Here is a 21,765-nt window from a genome sequence, read left to right on the forward strand (position 1 = left end):
AATATATGCATAATGCATGGGATGGGGGCAATTAATTAATTATTAATCAATCAATTAATTGATGACTGACATCGGGACATGGATGGATGGATGCAGATAATTTTGTACGTAATAGTAATTCGTATTGATACGGAGATGTCGCAGAATTCTGCAGAAGTGAAGTGAGAGAAAGGAGAGACAAGTGGCCCATGTCGGATAAGACAACACCGTCGGTAGATAGACTTCCGTGTCCACGTGGGCCCTCCCCATGACTTTCCGGTTTCCGTTACTTTTGCCCGCTATCAGTCTCCTCTCTCCACCAATTTACACCAACACCCTTGCACAGCAATCTCTCTCCCTCTCTCTTTTTTCATTCTTCAGATTTTTGTTTCTTCATTTCAATTGTTGCCATCCTTAGGTGTTTTGTTTGGACAGGAAATTATTTGAAATTATATTTTTAAAAAATATTATAGTATTTTTTTGATATATCGTAAAAAAATTAAGGCTCTATTTAATTACAACTTATAGTACTATTTATCTAATATATCTCTATACTATATATATAAAAGGAGAAATAGGCTTTTTTTCTTTATATAATTTTTATTTTATTTTTATGAAAATCGCATACTATTTTACCACTTAAACATAATAAATTGCTAACATAACCAGTTGTAACTATTGTTAACAATAACTATCTGAACACGTTTTGACAAAATAACTGTGTTTAAACATTTGTCGTAACTGGCAAAACAATTATCATTTGTTGAGATGAAAGTGTAAAATACTACAATTTGCTTTAGTAATAAAAATTTTAACTTGCAAAAAATTGATTTATGAACTACACACGTGTTGCACATATCTTTGACACTAGTGCTGAAAATGTAACAACGCTCGTCATATATATTATCATTACGTATAGTTTATAGAATAATTGTTTATATATTTTCTTGTACGGGCACAATTTATCATTTGTAGAATTTATCTTACTTGCAATCTTTTGTGACATCGTATCTTATGGTAGCAAATCTCAAGTTGATTATAAACTTCGTTTTGATTTGTGTGTGACATGGGAGGACAAAATTGAAGAGACAGCATAGGACTTTAGGAAGAAGGAAAAAGGAAAAAAAAAAGGGGGAAGTTAGAGGCGTGAAAATGTACCGAAGAAAAGCAACCAAAATCCTAATAAAGGATAAAATTGTGAATTCAGTAATCCCACGACTCCATTCCGCGATGCGCAGCACCAGTCAAAGCGGTCAATTCGCCCTCTGTAACTCTCCCACCCTACACCGCTCTAGTTGTCTTGCATCTTGCCGCAGCGCAAGCCTCTATTGCATGAATAATTGACGACCTCCTCTCTCCTTCCTACGTGGCCTCCTCCTATTGGTTCATTTCAACTCTCCGGGATTCATAGCCTACACAAAAGCATTAAACAAGCCAGAGAAAAACACACACACACAAAAACACACACCGAAGTCACTCTCACTCTCACCATCTTCTCTCTCCTCTTTCTCTTGCCCCCAAGTCCAGCCTTTCATTTTTTTTTTTTTTGGTTTGTGTTTTTTTTTTCACACTCAAAAAATCCCAAAATTCCACTCATTTTCTCGCTCAATTGACCACCAAGATCACGGTTTTGGACTATACAATGCCTGATCTTCCGATCAGTTCCGAATTCTTGGGCTGAAACTGGAATTTGACTGAATTTAGGGGACAAAAAGCTGATCTTTTTCTATCAGAAATGCTCGAAGCAGTAGAAAGTTCAGTGAATGGGTTTTCACATTTGCAGAGCTGTGGAGACAGCAGTGAAGAAGAGCTCTCGGTTTTGCCACGTCATACTAAGGTTGTTGTGACTGGTAACAACAGGACTAAGTCTGTTCTTGTTGGTCTGCAAGGTGTAGTCAAGAAAGCTGTTGGCCTTGGAGGATGGCACTGGCTGGTACAAGTTTACTCTTTTTTTCTTTTTCTTACCTTTTTAGGAGTTTTGGAGTAATGGGTTGGTTATGGATAAATGATTTTGCTTGAATTTGAGTTTGGAGTTGTAATGTAGTTTTCTCTGAAATTCCTGGTTGTCCTTTACTTGTTATTATTTTGTATGCATTAGGGGACAGTTCTATTCTCTTCTTCTGTGTTTTTATTAGCAATGTGTTATCGTGGTCTAAACAATTTTATTGTGCTTTGGCTTTTTTCTGTTTTAAAAAATTTCCCCTTTCTTTGTCCTTATCTTATGTGTCTGATCGAAGACAGAAAGTCTTGCAGTGCTGCTTTTTTTTTTTTTCTCCTTTTTCGCTTTTGCAATTATTGGATATCATAGTAATTTTTTTAAATATAGAAATTAATGTGAAGTTTATGTCTTTGAGGTGTGCTTAAGGTCTAATTTTGAGTTTTGGGAGATTTTCTTGGTTTGCATGTCGCTTATGTTTAATGGATCTGGGACTTTGAGGGGTTTACTATGATCTGGGAATGCAAACTAATGTATCGTTTAAGAATCTATCGACATTTGATGTTATTTTCTTCTTAAATGTCTCTTAACTGTTGCCTTCCTGTGGTTTTTGTTAAAAAAATGCGGATAATCGGATTTTTTTAAATATTTTTCTGACTTTAAAATGACAGTTCAATTATGGATTTTTACTTTCAAGCTGTAAATTTAGTTTCTGGTGCAATTAATAGTCTAGTTCTTTGTGTTGTGCTGGAAGATATCAGATTCACTACTGTCTCTGGTGCAATCTATTGTGAAGCTAAAAATTTCGTTGCCTAGAAGCATACGTATGAATGACTATGCTATTCACACAATCTTCTACGTCCTTCTCGTACTTGATCACCTATTTGACTGTTCCTGATGGCTTTGATTAGTAGGCAATGTGATTTCATTGTCATCTAACCATAGAAGTCCATTGTCACGTCTTTTTAACTACAACAAACAATTAGATCGGTTGGTATACTTTATTAATGAAGCTGAATGTAGATAAAATTCACGGCATTCTTATTCAATTCTATTATTCAAAAATAATATCTAATTGCCTGAGATTGCTTTCGATACTGAAGTTTCATACATCGCACTATTTTTTGGAAAGGGGAAGAGGGGAACAACTTGTTGAGACTCACCGTTGTGTCATTATGAAATGTGCTGATTTTTGCGTATTGATTCACTATTTTTATATATTGTAAAAATGCAGGTTCTAACAAATGGCATAGAAGTCAAGCTTCAGAGGAATGCGCTTAGTGTAATAGAAGCTCCTACAGGCAATGAGGAAGATGATGACATTGAATTTGAAAATATGCAGTGGAACGGCTCAGATATGGGTAATCTTGATTTATATATTTGACATCGATTGACTTGCTTATGCTTTATAAGATCAGTTCTCTGTGTGTTGTTCTTTTGAACTCATCTAAACTGTGAATCAAAACGCATAGACTGATGCACGAGGTCTGTATTCTGATAGCAACTGATTGTGTGATCCTTATCGTAATGTGGTCTGGAATCTGGATAATAATAATGTTTCTATAGAAAATGACTGAATGGCTACAGTGGTTGGAAAGTAGATTTGTACATTTTCATCATGACTATATGGATGAAGACCATCTCAAAATAAACGCTTTTCAGTAAAATTTGTTGAGGTTGTCTCATAGGATTCTCCATGTCCGTACCACACAATTCAATTTCCTTTTCCATTACAAAAAACTGTGTGTTACTGAATCATCACTTTATTCTTGTTCTTTTGGCCCACCACTCAATTGGTTATTCTCATGTGTTGCTGTTTTACAGCATCCGATGATACCCAAAAGTCCCATAGATCAAGGCCTCGCATGCATAAATCATCCGGGTCATCTCACAAGACTATGAGCAGGTCTGTCTCTTGCGATTCACACTCCAAGGAATCTATTTCCACTCCTAGGGGGTCCACGGTAAGGAAAAGCTTTTATCCAATTTGCTGTTTACTCTTAAATGGATGTTGGTTCATCATCATTGCGTTTGACTTGTATGTCAGTTGTTAAAAGACACCATTATTACAACTGAAATTTCAAGTCTTTGTAAATAAGTGTGGTTTAATGCTGTTTGCACTTACATAAAAGTTCTTTTGCTCTTTTTCTTTTTCCCTTTCCCAAAACATTTTTACATAGAAGATTGATCTGAGCAAACTAGAGATGGCTGCCCTGTGGAGATACTGGCGGCACTTTAACCTTGTGAGTGTTTCATTTGGAGATTCTGAGTTTCAAATCAGAAGTGGTACAGTCTAAGCACGTCTAAGTAACTCCCAACATTGTCTGTTGCAGGTGGATGCCATCCCTAACCCTTCAAAGGAGCAGCTTATCGACGTTGTTCAGAGGCATTTTGTGTCTCAGGTAACTTAATTTTTACGCGTTGTCGCTTTCCTTCACGATCAGCGTTCTCCTTTTTTGCTTGCTAATGGGCTGAAGCACACTCTCTTGTGGTGAAAGCAATTGGACGAGTTGCAAGTCATTGCGGGGTTTGTGCAGGCTGCAAAGAGGCTCAAGACCGTATGCAAGTAACCCTACAGAAAGAAAATGGGCAAACTCTTTGCGCATTGTTCCTGACACTAACAAATTGATTGGCTAATTTCCCCTCCATCGCTCTTGTTTGACTAATGCCTGTAATATATTCATAAATATATACTCTTTGACTGTTCTTCAAGTTTATAGTAGTTAACTTTTTTTTCTAGTTATTGTGTAAATATGATGTAAACTGGGGACTGACTCTAATTAAGGTGCCTTCTGAGCTTCCAAAGATCCATTTGAATCGAATGTATTGCTGAGACCCCCGGGGGAATTGGTCATTTCAAGTGTATGGTTCTGTTTGTTTTTACTTTGACACTGTAATCACCACTCCTTGATGAGCATGTTGTGTCTGATGGCTGGCCGCAAAATCACCTTTCCTCTAAATCTGAAAAGTGTTGGTAGATGATTTACTATTCATGAGTCTCCGCGGAGAGGGCAAATATGTTTATCGGGAATTGGCGTGGACCGGGAAAACAAGAATAATCAGGCGCCCTTACACAAATGTAATTAGCAACATTTTTAACTCGTTGATGAAGCCTTAGTGTAACGACAAGTGTAGTAGTGGTAGCTTGCAATTTCACCGTCTGTGGCCATTCATCTTCAAAAATTGGTTAAAGAATGAACTTGCTTGGACAAAAACTGTCTCAAGGCAATGGAGAACGAGGGAAAGGTCATTTATGAGGATTGCAAGTCAGGCGTTCATGACCATTGTTATTCAAGGTGGTTGGAAATTAGGTCAATGAAATAATGACCAACCTGTACCAAAGTGAGACAAAAGAGCACGGGAGGGAAGAAAGTTGGTCGCTGCCTGATATTAAGCAACTAATTTCTCCCGATATATGGTCCAACATTGACTACTTTTCTGGCTTTGTGGAGAGGTTAGTTAAATTGGATACCAGAATCAAAAGTAAACGGTCTGTAAATGTTGAATTAAAATCATGGAATCGCCATTCCTCTAGTGTATAAATATCCCTCCTTTATATCACAGTCGAGCAGCAATATTGTGTAAGATTTTCCAGCAAGTATTATAATGCCTTCATTGATAGGGAATGAGCTGTTCACTAGCAAGAGGGTTATGCTTCTTCTGGCATTGATCTGCTTGCTGGTGCTTGTTCGAAATTCACAAGCGGCGTCCAACATTCATCAACCGCAACAACGCCAGCACCTCAACTCGCCTCCTCCGTATCTCCCTAAGCTGAGGCCGCCATCATCACCATGTCGTGGTGGAAATAAATCACCACCGCCCCCACCTCCGCCTCCGGCTTGGTTTTACTTTTACTCTCCTCCACCTCCTAGTCCGCCACACTCGCCTAACCATCCACGAACTGCATACTCTCAGCCACCGCCTCCGGCTCGGTTTTACTTCTACTCTCCTCCACCTCCTAGTCCGCCACACTCGCCTAACCATCCACGAACTGCATACTCGCAGCCACCGCCTCCGGCTTGGTTTTACTTCTACTCTCCTCCACCTCCTAGTCCGCCGCACTCGCCTAACCATCCACGAACTGCATACTCGCAGCCACCGCCTCCGGCTCGGTTTTACTTCTACTCTCCTCCACCTCCTAGTCCGCCGCACTCGCCTAACCATCCACGAACTGCATACTCTCAGCCACCGCCTCCGGCTCGGTTTTACTTCTACTCTCCTCCACCTCCTAGTGTGCCTCCGGCTTGGTTTTACTTCTACTCTCCTCCACCTCCTAGTCCGCCACACTCGCCTAACCATCCACGAACTGCATACTCGCAGCCACCGCCTCCAACTCCGAAGGGCAGATTGAACAAATACTAGTATTTCTTTCCTAGTGTCGCTTCAATATTATATAACACCAAATAGATCTAGAAAAAAAAAATTTTTTTGGTACAGGCATGCTACTGATGATTAACGTTGAGGATGCAATTGATAAAATTTGTTCCCCTTCTTTTATATTTCTTCTTTCCATTGCTTTAGGAGGATTCGAAGGACTAATGCATGCATTGTCAACAATGCGTGGAAGGATTAATTTTTCCTGCACAATAAATTTGATTTATTTTCACATGAACTGAGATTGGATGGAGATTAAAATTTTTCTACTGTGCACGAATAAAGGTCAATAAGAGAAAATTTTACCCCCGCAAGCAGAAAGGTTATTTGGGCGGATGCCTTCCGGGGGCCCAAATTTACGTGGGGGAAGTTTATTAAGAGAAAATCAACCGAGACCCGGCCCCCAATGTAACTTATTATCAATGTTCCCAACTCACTAGTAATAAACTCAACATGGCTGACCCAGTTTCAAACCACTGCCCCAGTTCGTCTGCATTTATTTTTAGCCTTGTCGTGGTTGATAGCCTGAGCTTTCCTAGACAAGATGGTCAGATGCTTTGGCCCAGAGTTGTACGCGGCTTCAAATAGTTTTTTTTTTAATTAAAAAATAAAAAGCAAAGAAATCAAGCTACTAATTGTTAGGTTCATGAGTAAAGGATTATATTCCATATTGGTCTGAAAGATAAAGAAAAAATAGTTAATATGTAAGTAAGGGCTTGATACCTAATGGTTTAAACTTTTGGGTCAGGCTTGAGTTCCTGACTTATATATTGGATTCTTTGATGAACTCTCTCGAGGTGTTAATCCCTATCAAATTGGTATCAGAATTTCAGAACTACTTATGGGTAATTGGATTCTTTTCAGAATTCCCTATCAAATTGATATTAGAATTACAGAACTACTTATGGGTAAGTGAATTCTTCTCGGAGTTGGACCGGTGAAAATTCTCTTCTTAATGGTGAATCGAAGTGTCAAAGTGTTAAGGAGTTTGACTAGTGTTGGATCAGGTGCACCATGGGTTTGGCAGAGGTCCGGTACAGTTTGGATGTTGAAAAAAAAATGGGTCTATATTAGGGATGTACGCGAGCCGAGCTACTCGCGAGTAGCTTGCAAGTAGCTCGGTCAACGGCTTGACTCGAACTCAGGTTGACCGAGTTTGAGCCGAGTTTCGAGTAGCTCGATTGGCGTTCGAGTCGAGTTTCGAGTCTCAAATTTTTGGCTCGAGGCTTGTCGAGTAGCTTGTCGAGCCGGGCTATTTAAATAATATATTTATAATTTAAATAATATATGTGTATTATAATTATAAAATGACTATTATGGGTATAGGTTATACGGAATTTACAATATACTCTTCTTTATAATAAAATTTTATAAGGGTAAAAAAATAATAACATAATTATAAAAATACCTAAAAAGAAAAAATGTCTAAAAAATGCCTCAGTTTTTTGGTCGAGTCGAGTCAAAAAACTTGATTAGACTCGGCTTGATAAGGTTTGACTAAGAGTCGAGCCTTATCGAGTCGAGTTTCGAGCTTAGAGCGAGTACATCGAGTCAAGTTTCGAGTATCAATTTTTTTGACTCGATCGAGCTCGAGCCAAGGGATATATGAGTTGAGTCGAGCTCGAGTATAGCACTACTCGAGCTTGATTCGACTCGATTACATCCCTAGTCTATATAAGAGTGGGTCCATATTTGGGAGAAGAGATGACTTTAAATGATAAGGTGGATTTGCGTTGAATATTAAAGTGGGTTTGAATAAGGAATTGTAAATTTGGGTTTAATGTGAGGGTTATCCATAAATGGGGAGATTTGTTAGATTCATGAGTAAAGATTTATGTTCCACATTAATCCGAGAGATAGAGAAAGAACAATTAATATGTAAATAAGGGTCCGAAACCTAATGATTTAAGTTTTTGAGTCAGGATTAGGTTTCTAACTTACATATTGGACTCTTTGATAGACTCTCTCGAGATGTTTAATCCCTATCACTAATTATATTGGGATGGAAATCGTGTTCAAACTGTGCAAGTCTAATGCTTCTGTCTACTTGAAGCAGTGACAGTCCACGCCTCTGACACATGGAAATCGTGTTTTTGTTACCTTGCTGAAATTGCACGGTGTTTTTCTTCCAAAAAGGAAAAAAAGAAGAAAAAATTGCATGTTGCCAAAGATTTTAATAGATGGATTCGATTCCTAAGGACCTATTTAGATTGCAATTTTGTAGAGTTTTTATAGAAAAATATACTGTAGCAATTCGATATATATAAAGCAAAAAAAAAAAATGAAAAATATATTCACAGAAAATATGAAATTTTTTTTGATGAAAAATGACTTTCCAAACAAGATTTTAAGTCTCTTGCCTATGAGGGAACAGGTGTTAACAAATTCAAATTCTTAAAATACAAAAAAAAAAAAAAAAGTATTCATTTAAATAAATAAATAAAAGGTAAATGTGACGTATCCTATTGGAATTGGATTCCATTTATGGAGTGAGTGCGGAAGATCTTGATAAAGTGTCATCCATTGTCCACTAATGATTTGTTCATTAGTCCAGCCTTTTCTTTTAAGTTTTGTCAGTTTGATATTGTTCTGAATTAGCATTATACTGTCTATGACTTTCAAAGCTGTATAAATTAATAGTGCTTTGGCTCTTAATCCTTTAAATGAGCCTTTTGGTTCTGCATTTTAAGATACGCGCAAATAATTGACATTCAGATTATTGAGTTCTGGCGTTCAGATAAGGTAGAAGATATATAAATTGGTATGGTTAGGAGACGATGTATTCATACAAATACGTTTCAGAATTGGCACATAATTTCTTTTTGTACCAAATGAAAAAAGAAAAAAAAAAATGAAGACTCGCAAGTTGCAACTTTCCGGAATTCGTCCTTTGTCTAGTGCATTTTGTCCAAAGATTCCACAAATGAACATCCATGATGTCTTTTCATGAAGAATACACCAGAATCTCAGATCTTTTGGTCAATGACAGATTCACCAGTCACTAAACATACTTTATAATCACTGTATCACTGATTCATCTTGTTTTCTACTCTAGTTTAAACAAACACGGGATGTGGTTGTCCTCTATGTACAACTCATTTCTCAAAGCAAGGACGGAACTGGTGAGGGGGAGGGCCTCCATCCCCCAAGCTCTAGATATTTATATTTTTTTCTTTAAAATTTTAAAAAGTTTTTCTGTATTTTAAACTAATTGCTTCTTCAAAAATTTTATGCTGATTCGGAAGTTTTTACTTACGTATATATATTTTACCCCCTCAAATTAAAATTTCTAGTTCCATCCCTATTCTCAAGGTCTTTCTTTAAAAAAAAAAAATTCCATCCGATACATTACTTTATCAGCAATCTTCATGAAACCGGCAGGGAAAATGGAACGACCAGAAGTCACGATCGCTCTGCAATCTTCCAACAGTTCTTTCTAGTCAAGATGATGAAATTTCGTAGAAAAATGAAAGAAAAGAGCAGTACGAGTTGAAACAACCGTCCATTCAGTCTTGATCAAGTCTTTTCGTCCTTTATCGTTCTTCTTATTAGCTAGGTCTCAGCAGAGATTAAAGTAGTGGGCTTATTGCTGCAGTCAGGAAGGACAAGATGAGAAGATTATAGTTTAATCATCGATGTAAAACAAAACAGCAGTCATAATAATGCACGAATACCATAAGCAAATGATCGCCTTTTCATGAACTTTCCTTAACTTTTGGAAAAGCAAACGACTGCCAGTAATAGCTGTCTTAGAAATGATTTGCCAACAGAGTCAAAAAGGAACCAACCAAAATATACAAAAGAATGAGGATGATGAGGTATCAGCCGTGAATCTTGGTGTCAAAATGAGCTATAAAGATGGATTCCTCAAAAGCGTGCATGTGCCTGGCGATAGATACAAGTTGCGTAACCGTGAAATTAATTAAGTCCTTGGCTCGAAATGCTGGTAGCTATAGTTTGAAGCTGCACGCTAGTAGGAAAGCAGACGAAGAAGAAGATTGATTGGAAGAATTAAAGAAGTCTGGTATACATCAAACCCATCGGGAACTTTTTAGTCGAAGATGATAACTAGTGACCATAGCTTGGGGGAAAACGACGTTGTGCAAGTTTGCAACGGTTACTGGAAATTGCGTCTGGGAATGGACAACACATTTTCCGGCGCCCAATAAAATGTTGGTTTCTTATTTTTGAGGAAAACCCATAAATGGTGATGCAATGAAGTGACATTTCTTTCAGTCAAAACCATGTTATCACTTTCATCATTAATCATTCGTTCATAAAACACATTATTAGAACTTGAAACATCTTAATTAAGCGTGATAGATACTTTTGGTAAATCTTGAGAGGAGCCCATTATGTTCTTGGTAAACCCTATATGATAGGACAGAGAATACAAAACATGTAATGAAGTATTTAGCCCACCCAAAAAAGGCACTAAAAATATATTAAATGTGAAAGGTATAAAAATTGTTCCGAGTACTCAATATAACTACGTAGTAGATTTAAAAATGGTCTCGAATACTCAATAAACCTAGTAGATAGGAACATTGATCCAATAATCATTAAATCTCTAATTTGACTCTTAAACCCTTAAATCTTAAAGTCTCTGTTTAAAAAAAAAAATTAGAGTAGAGAAATTATACAACATGATGTTACATATCTGAGGATATAGAAGACTATAAATTGGATCGATGACCTCAGAATTCTTAGGCAAGAAGCACAAGCAGTCACCTAGCCAGTTTGCTAAACTTCTATTCTCCAAACCAAATGCGGCTGCAATAACCCAAGTGCAGTCCACAATAGTGCAGTCAAGAAAAGAGAAAAGAAAATGAATCTTTTGGTCAAAGATTCACAACTAAATTGCACCTTCGGCATTACTTTCCAACGAGACCCCTAGACTATCATCTATCTGTTAACCTACGTTATTGTAAGTTAATGACTCAACCATCCCGCGATCATCCCACAAATTAAGAAGGAAATTATTCTTAGATGATGCTGTCCTTGGTTAGTGGTAGTTCTTGATAATCAAGTCGTAAGCAGCTTAGACTTGCTTGAATCTATATCACTTTTTGTTAGTGGACCCTGAAAGTTCCTTGCTTTTCGTTTAAGAACAGCTGGAGATTTGGTACGCAGAGTTCTTGTTGTGTCCAGAAGCAGAGAAGGGGAGGTGGGATTCGACCAAAAACTCGAAAGGGGCTCCAAAGTCTAAACCTGATCGATTCTGTGCTGCACATCAAGCTTATAGTAACTCGTAACGATATACAAAATTCTACCTAAATCGTGATGAATTGCACACACTCAGAAAAGTGATCCTATAATTAGATTGATTCTTCAGGATAAAAAGTTACTCCATTTATGTCAATGGAATGCGCAAGTTTTATGTACCTTTGGAACACATAAATATGGGTATGTAACTATATATGCGCACCTGTAGTTGTTCTGTACACATGCATTGCTTTCTCTTATCGCCTTCATCAATATAGTCACCAACAATTCTGAATATATATATATATATATATCCAGACTGTTGATTCCTACTTTTGCAAATCGTTGTTTATTTCTCTCTGCTTTACTTTTTATCGTGAACCTCTGGTATTATATAAATGAGGAAGATATTTTATTCCACGGAATTGTTTCTCAAAAGCATTATGATCAGGTCAGGTTATCCACATCATTACACACCATATTGTAGACCAGTAGGATTATCATTTTTATATGCAACTCGATTTCATTCTACAAGCGGAATATCGCGTACGTGGTAATGAGAAGTATGAGAAGATACACGTACGTCTATATATTATTCATTGATTCAAGCCGATATAAAATTCCCCGCAAGCCCCTTTCAGCAGAATTTCTATCTATTTGCAAGTGATATTATCATTCTTGGAATCCATTCTCGGATGGAAACCGAGAGGATCCTCATGTCGAAGAGGACATTGCATGCCAAAAAAAAAGAATCTAACGTTGGGGGGCGATTTGGATTCTTGAAATCCAAGGTTATCGAAATTTTTTAAGCTCCTAGTTGTCCATTTGCAAGAAGTTTCTGAATTTTATGGCTTTGCATTTTGCAGGCTCTAAAGAATCTGAATCTTGCCAATTGATTTACGAGCAATGTCAACTCGCATAAGAATATAGCATCCCAATTAAGTTCCTTTCAATCACTAGCACCTTCCGTTGGTCTCCCATTTGTTCCATTTTACAGGTCGAAAAACTGTAATCCTTTGGCGGTCTTTTCTTAAGTATAACGGCCCAAAATTTTCCCACGCAGATAGCTGCACCATTTTCTGCTTTAACGGGGGAATCAGGAAAATAAGCCTTCATCAGCATCCAATAAGATCTTCCTTAATCCCCCCGTCATCAAAGTGAATGAGAACCGATTCTAGAGGTATGATATGGACTTAAAACTTCCTTATCCAAATGAAACATATCCTTCTGAAATGGGAATTATTCGTGCCTTCCGCAGCCCCCCCCCTCAGGTACGTACAACACAATATTCTAACCAAATTTAGGTCGTTCTGGAATTAGCCTTAGAATCTTTTGTGTTCAATTCTTTTTTTTTTTTTTTGGCTTTTCCGGCTTAGCATAATTTGGCTCCGTTGTTAGTGTAGGATTTTCTTTTGGTATGTCCGGTCTAATTTGGCACCATTACTTCTGTCTATTGTTTTTTCTTTTTTTTTTGGTACGTCCTGTCTAATGCGCAGTAAAATGGTTAATGAAATAAATGAGGGATGCCTATTCATCACTTGGCAATTGATTAGCTCTTGCATCACATCTTTTTTTCACGTTGAACAAAGGACACATCTTAGGCCATCCTATGATTTACTAGAATACTACTGAACAACATTGCGCCAGGCCACTAATTTTTTTTAATGTGGGAAAAAATAAAAAATTTGGAGGAGTGTAATGAACAGTAGTGTTAGAAGATTCCGAATGCAAGCCTACTGTAATAAAGATCCGGATTTGACTTTAATTAAGTTATCAAATTCCAAAATCGGGAATTTTTGTAATTATGGGGATTTGAGGGGAATATATTTTTGATTGAGAACCTACGTTGTTTATTATTATTATTATTTACCTTTCTACCCTTTTTATTTCCGACGGTAAGATTCAAAATTTCTGAACGCCGGTTACTCGCCATTAATCATTGACCACTAGACCAATCCCAGTGATTGCTTGAGTTGTTTATGTTGTACTTTAAGGGGACAAAAATATTGCTAAAAATTTTCTCAACCGTGAACATTGTCTTGTCTAAACGTGATCAATGACAGCATTTTTCTTTTTGGTGATCAAGTCCTCTCAAACTACATGGTTTTCACGAGGTTAGAATCGGCCAGGCATGTTACATACTGAATTTTTTTCAGGGTTGTCTTAAATATTCGTTCCATATAGTGCAATTGGTGAATCTTTCTTTCCATATTGTCTTTTTTTTTGTCGAAACGATAGATGTCCTATAACCTAATCTAGCCTAGTCTAAGGGGAAGGGGAGGGGGTTCGATGTGAGTACAGACTCCATCGATGAAGGTCAATTAAGACCGCCACAAATTGTGGCAAATTTGTGGGAGGCATGGATTGAACCCTGACCTCCAGTATCACCTTTAATGGTGATGACCACTGGACCAAATGGCCAATGACTTCTTTCCATATTGTTACGATAACCAAAATTTGGCTTTTCTAGAGAGATATTGAAACAGAAAGATGTTTTAGATGTAAGAAAGACAAAAGCTCGGGGTTAAACTTCACCTATTTGTGTGTCACACCCAACCACATAGGTGAATAAGGGCAATGTACTAAAGGACGGGCTAAATCACATCCATATGCATCATTATCTCACAAAATTTCATACATAAATAGCTTAACATTCAAAGTCCGTAGAAGGGTGTCCTCAATCTTATTATCCACCGTGAAAGCATCCCAAACCAGAATTTAGGCCAAACTGGGACGAGAACATTCCTCTTGGGTTTGGCAGCACTAAAGTTTATTGAGATGCCACAAGGATCGCACAACTCCCCCACTCACTCATCAGCTAGTGATTCGTCTGCACAAGTCACCATATTGTGGTTGTGATTACATTAAGAATCTCTCCCTAGCTTTCTATCAAACACGTAATATTCATGCAACCAAAGCATTTCAATGACAACAAGATTGCTGATGCAAATGGCAGGATGTTCTGTGTCATCGGATGGGAACCGACTTGAAAGATTAGCCAGAGGATAAAGAATGTCAATCTTATGAAAAAGAAAACACAAAGATACTACTAATTGTGGGAATCAGAGTAGGAGGCTCCATTGCACAGAGGATTAATTTAAAGCAGCCGCATTTCAACTTTTATCATCATCACGGTGGTCTCGCAAGGCCATGTTTGAAATGTCTGCTGGCTAAGTGGACATTGGACAACAACACTAATTGCGTAAAAGTTTAATTCTGTCACCAAAATGCCAACAGCATTAGGCTTTAGTCCTGTACATCGCTATTGAACTGCCCCTGGCGAAGTTAAACTTGCAATTTAGCTATAAATTTATACAATCAACAGAATCTTAAGAGGGGTTTTGTCAAAGAATTTGTCATTGATTTTGAAAAATCAATGATATAGCTCTTAACGAATATGGGATTTTTTTTTTTTTTTTTTTTTTTTGGTATGAAATGTCCTTCATGTTGCCTAATGAGTCACACCCACCTTTTAAATACTAATATGCCTTCAAAAATAAGTCATCAGACAACTCAAAGAGCTTCTACGCCATAGGATCAAAAAATTTTCGTAGTATTTGCAGACAGACGACATCCAAAAAAAAAAAAAAAAACCCTGTGCTGCTGATTCCAAAATTATTCACATATTGGATCAAGACTAGATGGCAAGTCTCCAGTCTAAATATAATCTAGGTTCAAAATTGCTTATCTCATTTGAGTCCGTCCAATTATTAGTTTCAATTCAATAATATCTCTGAAGCCCATTATGGCTTGCTAAAGATCTCCATATTCATTTATTCTCTTCTCTTTCTAAAATTACACATTCTTAGAGTTTTTTTTTTTTTCTCAGTCTACAAAATTAGTAATTTAAGTATCAGAGCTCTTATGTGAGCTAAAGCTCCACTTTTTCTTGTAGGTCATTCCTGGAGGTTTGCTGGCCCCTACTCACCTTGAACAGTTGAACCATTTTTTGTCATCAACATGTAATATCGCCCACAAAGAAAACAGGAAGGAAAGATGCATAACCATCTGAGCAGAAAAATTGATAATGGTATGTCATACGCATCAACTATTAGCATATCTAACAGATGGAACAGCAACTTTGCCATGCAGGATCCCATTAACAAGTACCCCCTAAATTCTGCAAGTTCTCATAATTGTGCCTTTAATGACACGCAAATAGCCAAATAATGCCAAGAATTCTTGCATGGGATTCCGTTGGTTATATTGTAGGACATAAGCTCAAAAGATGGACCGCCATGATATCATTGATATGGCTCCTGAGGGAGATAGTGATAATTTAAACACCAAAAAAAAAAAAAAAAAAGAAGCGTTGTTTAAATAAGCTGATTAGTACAGGACTTGGTTCGTTTCCAGTGAATTCTTTTTCCATTTTTCACAGTGCCAGATTGTTATAAAGCTTTAAATTTTCAAAAGAAATAGAGTAAACATGAACTAAAAAATAGGAAACAAGATGAATCCCAAAATAAAATAGCTGAATATCGTAATTCAGGCTTTTCCGAAGTACGCATATGCGAAAATTCGAAGTTGAGAATTGAAGCTCCACCTTCTTCCTGCTCATTGCCACAATCAAATAAAGGGAGCTTGGTGCTTGTCAATATTGTCGCATTTTTCTTTGAGTTTTATGGAAGATTAAGGAAAGATGGGAACGAATGCCAGATGGAGTTCTGAACCTTCGGCGGCTAATTAATCCAAACCATTTCCATTTCAGCCACTAGATGCTATGAACTATAGTGAGTTGCTGAAGTGGAGCATGAATATCACTAAACAGTAAACGTAAGTAAGCACGTCAGGAAATGGGGTAAGTAGACATCCCACTGAAGCCACAGAATCCCTCTTCACAAATCCATTTGGAATCCATCAGCCTACTTATGATTCCTACTTCCCATTTGGAAGGGATTCTTTAATTCTTATGCACTGATTAAACACTCCTACGCAACAGATTCTTCAATGGATTATTCTCAATGTTTTGCCAACCATGAATATATCGTATGGTTTCACGATTCATGTCCTATTCCCTGCTATGGTTAGATGTCTCTACCTTTCCCAAAGCGCTGGAACCTATGCGAATCAGATGGTTATAGTTCTAAATTCCCTAATCCAACTGATGACATCACGTTCTGTGTACCTGGCTGTCATCTGAAGCCATTTACGATTAATTTGTTTTCTAATTTCCTTCAAGAGGTTTGAAACTAGGACTCCAATTTCTGTCATGAACTTTAGATTCCTCCATGCTGCTTTATTTATTCTTTTGAGATTATTAGGCATTACCAATAGTTGAGGAAAATGAACAAGTTTCAAAACCTTTGACTTTGCCTCATGCCTAGAGGCCTAGTGACGGAGTTAGGAGCCTAAGGTCAAAGGGTTAAATTTTCCAAACCACATTAAACGTGATAATTCATAATCATAATCGTAGTAAATTTACAACTAAAAAGTGCTTATGTCAAACATAATTTTTCCGTTATGTCAAGTATATTTTGACATAAGTTAAGCTATAACGTAGTGGTAGTTTAGAAAAATCAAAAGAGTTTAATCTTGAATTTATATCAATAAATAACCTTAATTAGATCTAACACTTTCATTTTTTTTTCAGTTTTATAAAGTAGTATAACAAAATTTTGACTTTGCATCCCCGAACCTTATGAAAACTTTACTTTCTAATATACACAAGTCATTTTGATTTTTTTTAATCCTGTTACCGGCCCTAAATTTCCCAATATATCAGTATAATTCATTAATTTTCGAGATGTATTACTATTTTTACACGCTCTTCAGAGTAAATTACCTAGACTCCCAGTCAGCTCGTAAATAATTTTAAGGGATAATTTCAGAAACTGCCCTTGAGGTTTCTGACAATTTCACTTAGCTCCCCCCAATTTTAGAAAATTACACTAACCTCCCTCGCTTCAATAAAATGACTACAATACCCTCTATTTAATAGATAATTTACCACATATGTGGGATACAAAAACCAAACCAAAAGTAAAAAATATATATAAAAATTTGCAACAACTCGTCATCATCCCCAACTCTACTTTAATTAATAGAAGTTTTTTTTTTATTTCCCTCTTTTTTTTTTCTATCTCTTATGATTCTCTCCTTCCTAACTATAACCCCACAGTCTCTTCCACCCATCAACTACACCACCATGCAAACCTACTCATAGTGTTTATTTCTTGTCTATTTCTCTCTTTTCGCGGTACTTAACTATCAGCCCCCTTGTTTATTTCTTCTCGTATTATAATTTGCATATATTAAAGAATTAAAATTTCCAAAATTACAAATTGGGTGAGCAAATGAAAATTTCATGGTCAAATTAGATGGAGATGTTGAAAATGGTTGTGATAGAAAGGAAAAAAATGAAATTAATGGGCTATGATTGGAAAAGAAAAAAGGATGACTCTAGGTTATGCTATTATATCTACTACGCACTAGAATCTAATATCTTCATTTTTGTTTGATTTACAAGTGTTGGTGGTGGTTTGTCATAAAGATTAGTTTCTCTGTTTCTAACACCATTGGAGTATGGGGTTGCTCTTGGCATAGACATCAATAGTGGTTGGTCAGATCTTCTGTTCAATAAAGGTAATATGCGATAGGTGTTGAGTTCATAATTTGAGGTGTGAAATTAGCCAATAGACAAAATATATAGTGTTAAATTGGGGCGGGAAGCTTTTGAGGGTACTTTAGTTGGTGGTGTTGGTTATGGTCCATTTGTAAAGTGATTCAGGTAGAGTTTGAGATTTTGATGATGCCAAAATTGATAGAATTTGGGGATTAAGTTGGAGTGTGATTTTGGTAAAATTTGGGATTTTAGTGATACCAAAATTGATAGAATTTGGGAATTAAATTGGAGTTTGCTTGAATGGTTGATGAGATTTTGGGTTTACAATTATTGTGGAAGCATAGCAAATTTGGATAAAAGTGTTTGTTACTTTTTTTTTGGTTAAATTGATCACTAAACCTTTTTTTTAACTTTCTTTTGATGTTATGATACTGTATAAGGGTATTTTAGGATACTTAATTATAATTCTAGCCTAATAGGTCTGTAATGTTACTTAAATAGTAAAAGCAAGGGAGGTCAGTGTAATTTTCTAAAATTAGGGGGAGCTAAGTGAAATTATCAGAAACCTCAAGGAAGGTTTCTGGAATTATCGCTAATTTTAATCATTAACTTTTGACCTCTCATCTTTTTTTAAATCCCAAATTAACCATTCTCAATAATAATATATATAAATAAACAAAAAAGTATCAAAATTTGATCATTCAATGCATTTTCACCGTCAAATTCTGCAATTAGATCCATAACTTTAATTGTGTAAGCAGATACCGAGTCAATCTCAATTCTCTAGGACTTAAAGAAATCATCTCAAAACTCGACACCTTGCCAGGCATCTCGAGCCTCTTCCGGAGTTGCTCGATACAAAACGCAATAGCAACCCTGTATTCTACTACACTCGTATTGCTTTCCGTGTACAAAACTGTGGGAAGACTTCAAAGAATGACGTACTGAATAAAATATTACGTGTCCTAACAAAAGATAATGATTGAAAAGAGATGGGCAGGGAAGCCAAGTGCAATTGTTTCATCATATTTGCCCGAAAGACACAGGTAAGTTTTACAAACACCCCCAAAACCCAAAATCAAACAGGAAGTGGCAACTGCCGACTTCACGAATCCCATATTACGAATGAATTGTACATGCAACGCTTTCTAATTCATTAATATGTCCTTCGAGTGAAGGCTCGCATGTTACAAACGTTTAGCATATGCTTGCGGACAACGCATGCAAACTCTAGACGAATTTTGGACGCCGCAATGTTCCATGAGAGTGACCTTCCTCCTCTGCATTAAGGACACTCAGGCAATTAATATGTGTTCTTTCTTAAGCAGATCAAGTTTAACTAAGCCCTGCTTCTTCCCCTGCAAAATAGCCCTTCTTCTTGTCGATTTTAGTCAAATTGGACCTTGGTTTATGGAAAAAGAAATTAACCTGCGGTGCTTCTTTTTCTTTGGCTTTTCATTTTCTCCCCATAAATTTTCAAAATTGGTGGTATTAGGAATTAAATAGCAAAAAAAGAAAAGAAAAACAGGATATCGATCGACGTTATGTACTTAGGGTACTTGCTACAAGAAATCTAGAGGCAAATTTGTAGTGTACGAATCACAAAAATGCATTTAGTAGTTAAGATTGAAATTTCAAAATTCAGAAATTTTAGTTTAAATCCTTCTTTTTTCTCCTGATGTCTTAAATCTCATCCCTATCTTGTTAGGAAAAAAAAAAAGAGAGAAGAAGAAGCCACAAAAAGGCATAGTACAAGGAACGTGCAATTAAAATTTGACCCTCTCCTATGCTTTTCCAGGTGCTTGTAGAGTGACTTCAGCTTGTCCAAAAACAGTACCCGGTGAGATCAGAAGTTTATTCGTTTTATATGCTACTCCGCCATAAAATCAAATAAAATTGCGTGCTTAATAAAACATGAAGACCAAACCTTGCTCACGGGCTTTTGGGGTTCTCACGGGATTCGGATTAGTTTATTACCACAAAAGTCTTAACTTGCTTGGTAAAAAAGACCAAACCTTGCTCGGGGTAGTGGGTTCTCAGTTTAGGCCTAGTAGAAGCTGCCCTGTTTGGGGGTTCAGTCCCACATCGGGGTTGTTAGGGGGATTGGGGTAGTATATTAGTTCCCTGTGAGACCTCAAAGGATACCGGCTTTTGGGGTTCTCACGGGATTCGGGTTAGTTTATTACCACAAAAGTCTTAACTTGCTTGGTAAAAAAATAAAACATGAAGAAGAATATCGAACCATGCACTATTACAGCCTGCTGACTCAAAAATCTTACTAATAAGATTAACCCGTGCGGCCGTGCCTATACTTTCTACCTTTTTATGCCAATAATTTAAAAAAAAAAACTATTTAGCAACCAATTTTCATGTTACACAGTTTTGCAAAGTCCGCGAAAAGAATGTCACATAAACGGATTGTGATATTTTAAAAAAAAATCTACAATATTCTTTGACATATTTTCTAATTATATTTTTACACCACATCCTTACATTACACCTTTTTTTTAACAAAAATGTCTAATAAAACTCTAATCCGAACAGGCTTACTGTTTTATTGGACTCTACTGGGATTTTGAAATATTAATGAGATTCCACATTTCTCATTTTCTAGGGATAATTTCAAAAACCTCCCCTGAGGTTTCTGACAATTTCACTAAGCTCCCGTGAAATTTAAAAAATTACGCATACCTCCCTGGTTATTTAAAATGACAATATTATCCGTAAATATTTTAATGAAATTCCCTTGTTTGGTATGCTTATACTTAAGATGACTTTAAAATGACTTTTTCATTTTTTTTTCCTTTTTATTTTAATTTTTTGCCAATAAAATTGTAAAATTATCATTATTATCTCTAGTTTCTATTGTAATAAAATATCGAACTAATGATTTTTCTGATGAGTTAACTTTATATGTTATCTGATGTTTTTTGCGAATTTTTGTTTTCTATTTTTTGGTATTAAAATTAACAATAAATCAAAAAAATTTGCCCAAAATCACTACTAAATTATGATAATCCCACTATTCAAAAAATTCATAAACTCTGAATCAATTATTTCAACATTTTATTTTCTATCTTATAAATCTAAATCAATAATAAAATACCATCAAAAGTATCATATTATAGTAATAAAATATTATTTTAATTGTTTATCAAATAGTAGGTATGGACATGAAAAATTCAGCACCTTTTTTTTTATAATTACATTAGATAATCTTATAATTCTATAAGGAAGTAAATTAAAACTCATTATACAAGGCATTTTTGGTTATTCATTTAAAAATTTAACCAAATCAATATTATTTTAAGATTTTGTTACTAAAACTATCAAATTAAGGGAGTTATATGTAATTTTTCAAAGCTCACGAGAGTTCAGTGAAATTGTCAGAAACCACAGGGAGGTTTCCGAAATTATCCCTATTTTCTACACTCCTCTCCTCTGATTTCATTTAGGATCCTCTACTATATATACCCCTTCCTTCCTCGAACTTCCCCTTCATCATCGGAGCTCCTCGTCTGCTCTTTCTAAGGCCACCAGAAACTAAAGTCTCTCCCCCTTTCCACTTCAATGGCGCTTCGTAGAGCGCTCTCGAAGCGCCTGTTACTAAACGACAGTAGTACTAAAACAGGCTCCACTTTATCTCCGTTCTCGTCCTCCTTAAACTCTGAAAATGCTGCCGTTCCTAAGGCACCCCTACACCGAG

At 36.4% G+C, this 21,765-nt stretch overlaps 3 protein-coding genes across 4 annotated transcripts in view; all 3 read left to right on the top strand.

The window, feature by feature from the left end:
- The first annotated feature begins 1,456 nt into the window (after positions 1-1,456).
- LOC113749073 lies at positions 1,457-4,769 on the top strand. Of its 2 annotated transcripts, none has more exons than XM_027292722.1 (6): positions 1,457-1,912; positions 3,150-3,276; positions 3,740-3,879; positions 4,096-4,158; positions 4,249-4,317; positions 4,414-4,769. In XM_027292722.1, the coding sequence occupies exons 1-6, from the start codon at positions 1,715-1,717 to the stop codon at positions 4,483-4,485; spliced, it is 669 nt and encodes a 222-aa protein (XP_027148523.1). In that variant the 5' UTR covers positions 1,457-1,714; the 3' UTR covers positions 4,486-4,769. The 2 variants fall into 2 exon arrangements, with proteins under 2 accessions (XP_027148523.1, XP_027148524.1); XM_027292723.1 differs by having other exon boundaries at positions 1,458-1,912; positions 4,099-4,158.
- A 752-nt stretch (positions 4,770-5,521) lies between these two features.
- LOC113749215 (extensin-2-like) lies at positions 5,522-6,277 on the top strand. Its single transcript, XM_027292894.1, has one exon. The coding sequence runs from the start codon at positions 5,522-5,524 to the stop codon at positions 6,275-6,277; it is 756 nt and encodes a 251-aa protein (XP_027148695.1).
- Positions 6,278-7,130: 853 nt separating this feature from the next.
- LOC113749217 overlaps positions 7,131-21,765 on the top strand; it is a 24,872-nt gene continuing 10,237 nt past the window's right edge. The window contains exon 1 of the mRNA XM_027292896.1: positions 7,131-7,197. Coding sequence (XP_027148697.1) covers positions 7,131-7,197 — 67 coding nt within the window. The remainder of the gene's footprint in view (positions 7,198-21,765) is intronic.

Source organism: Coffea eugenioides, chromosome 10 (genome assembly GCF_003713205.1).
Source record: "Coffea eugenioides isolate CCC68of chromosome 10, Ceug_1.0, whole genome shotgun sequence".
In the NCBI taxonomy this organism is placed as follows: domain Eukaryota; kingdom Viridiplantae; phylum Streptophyta; class Magnoliopsida; order Gentianales; family Rubiaceae; genus Coffea; species Coffea eugenioides.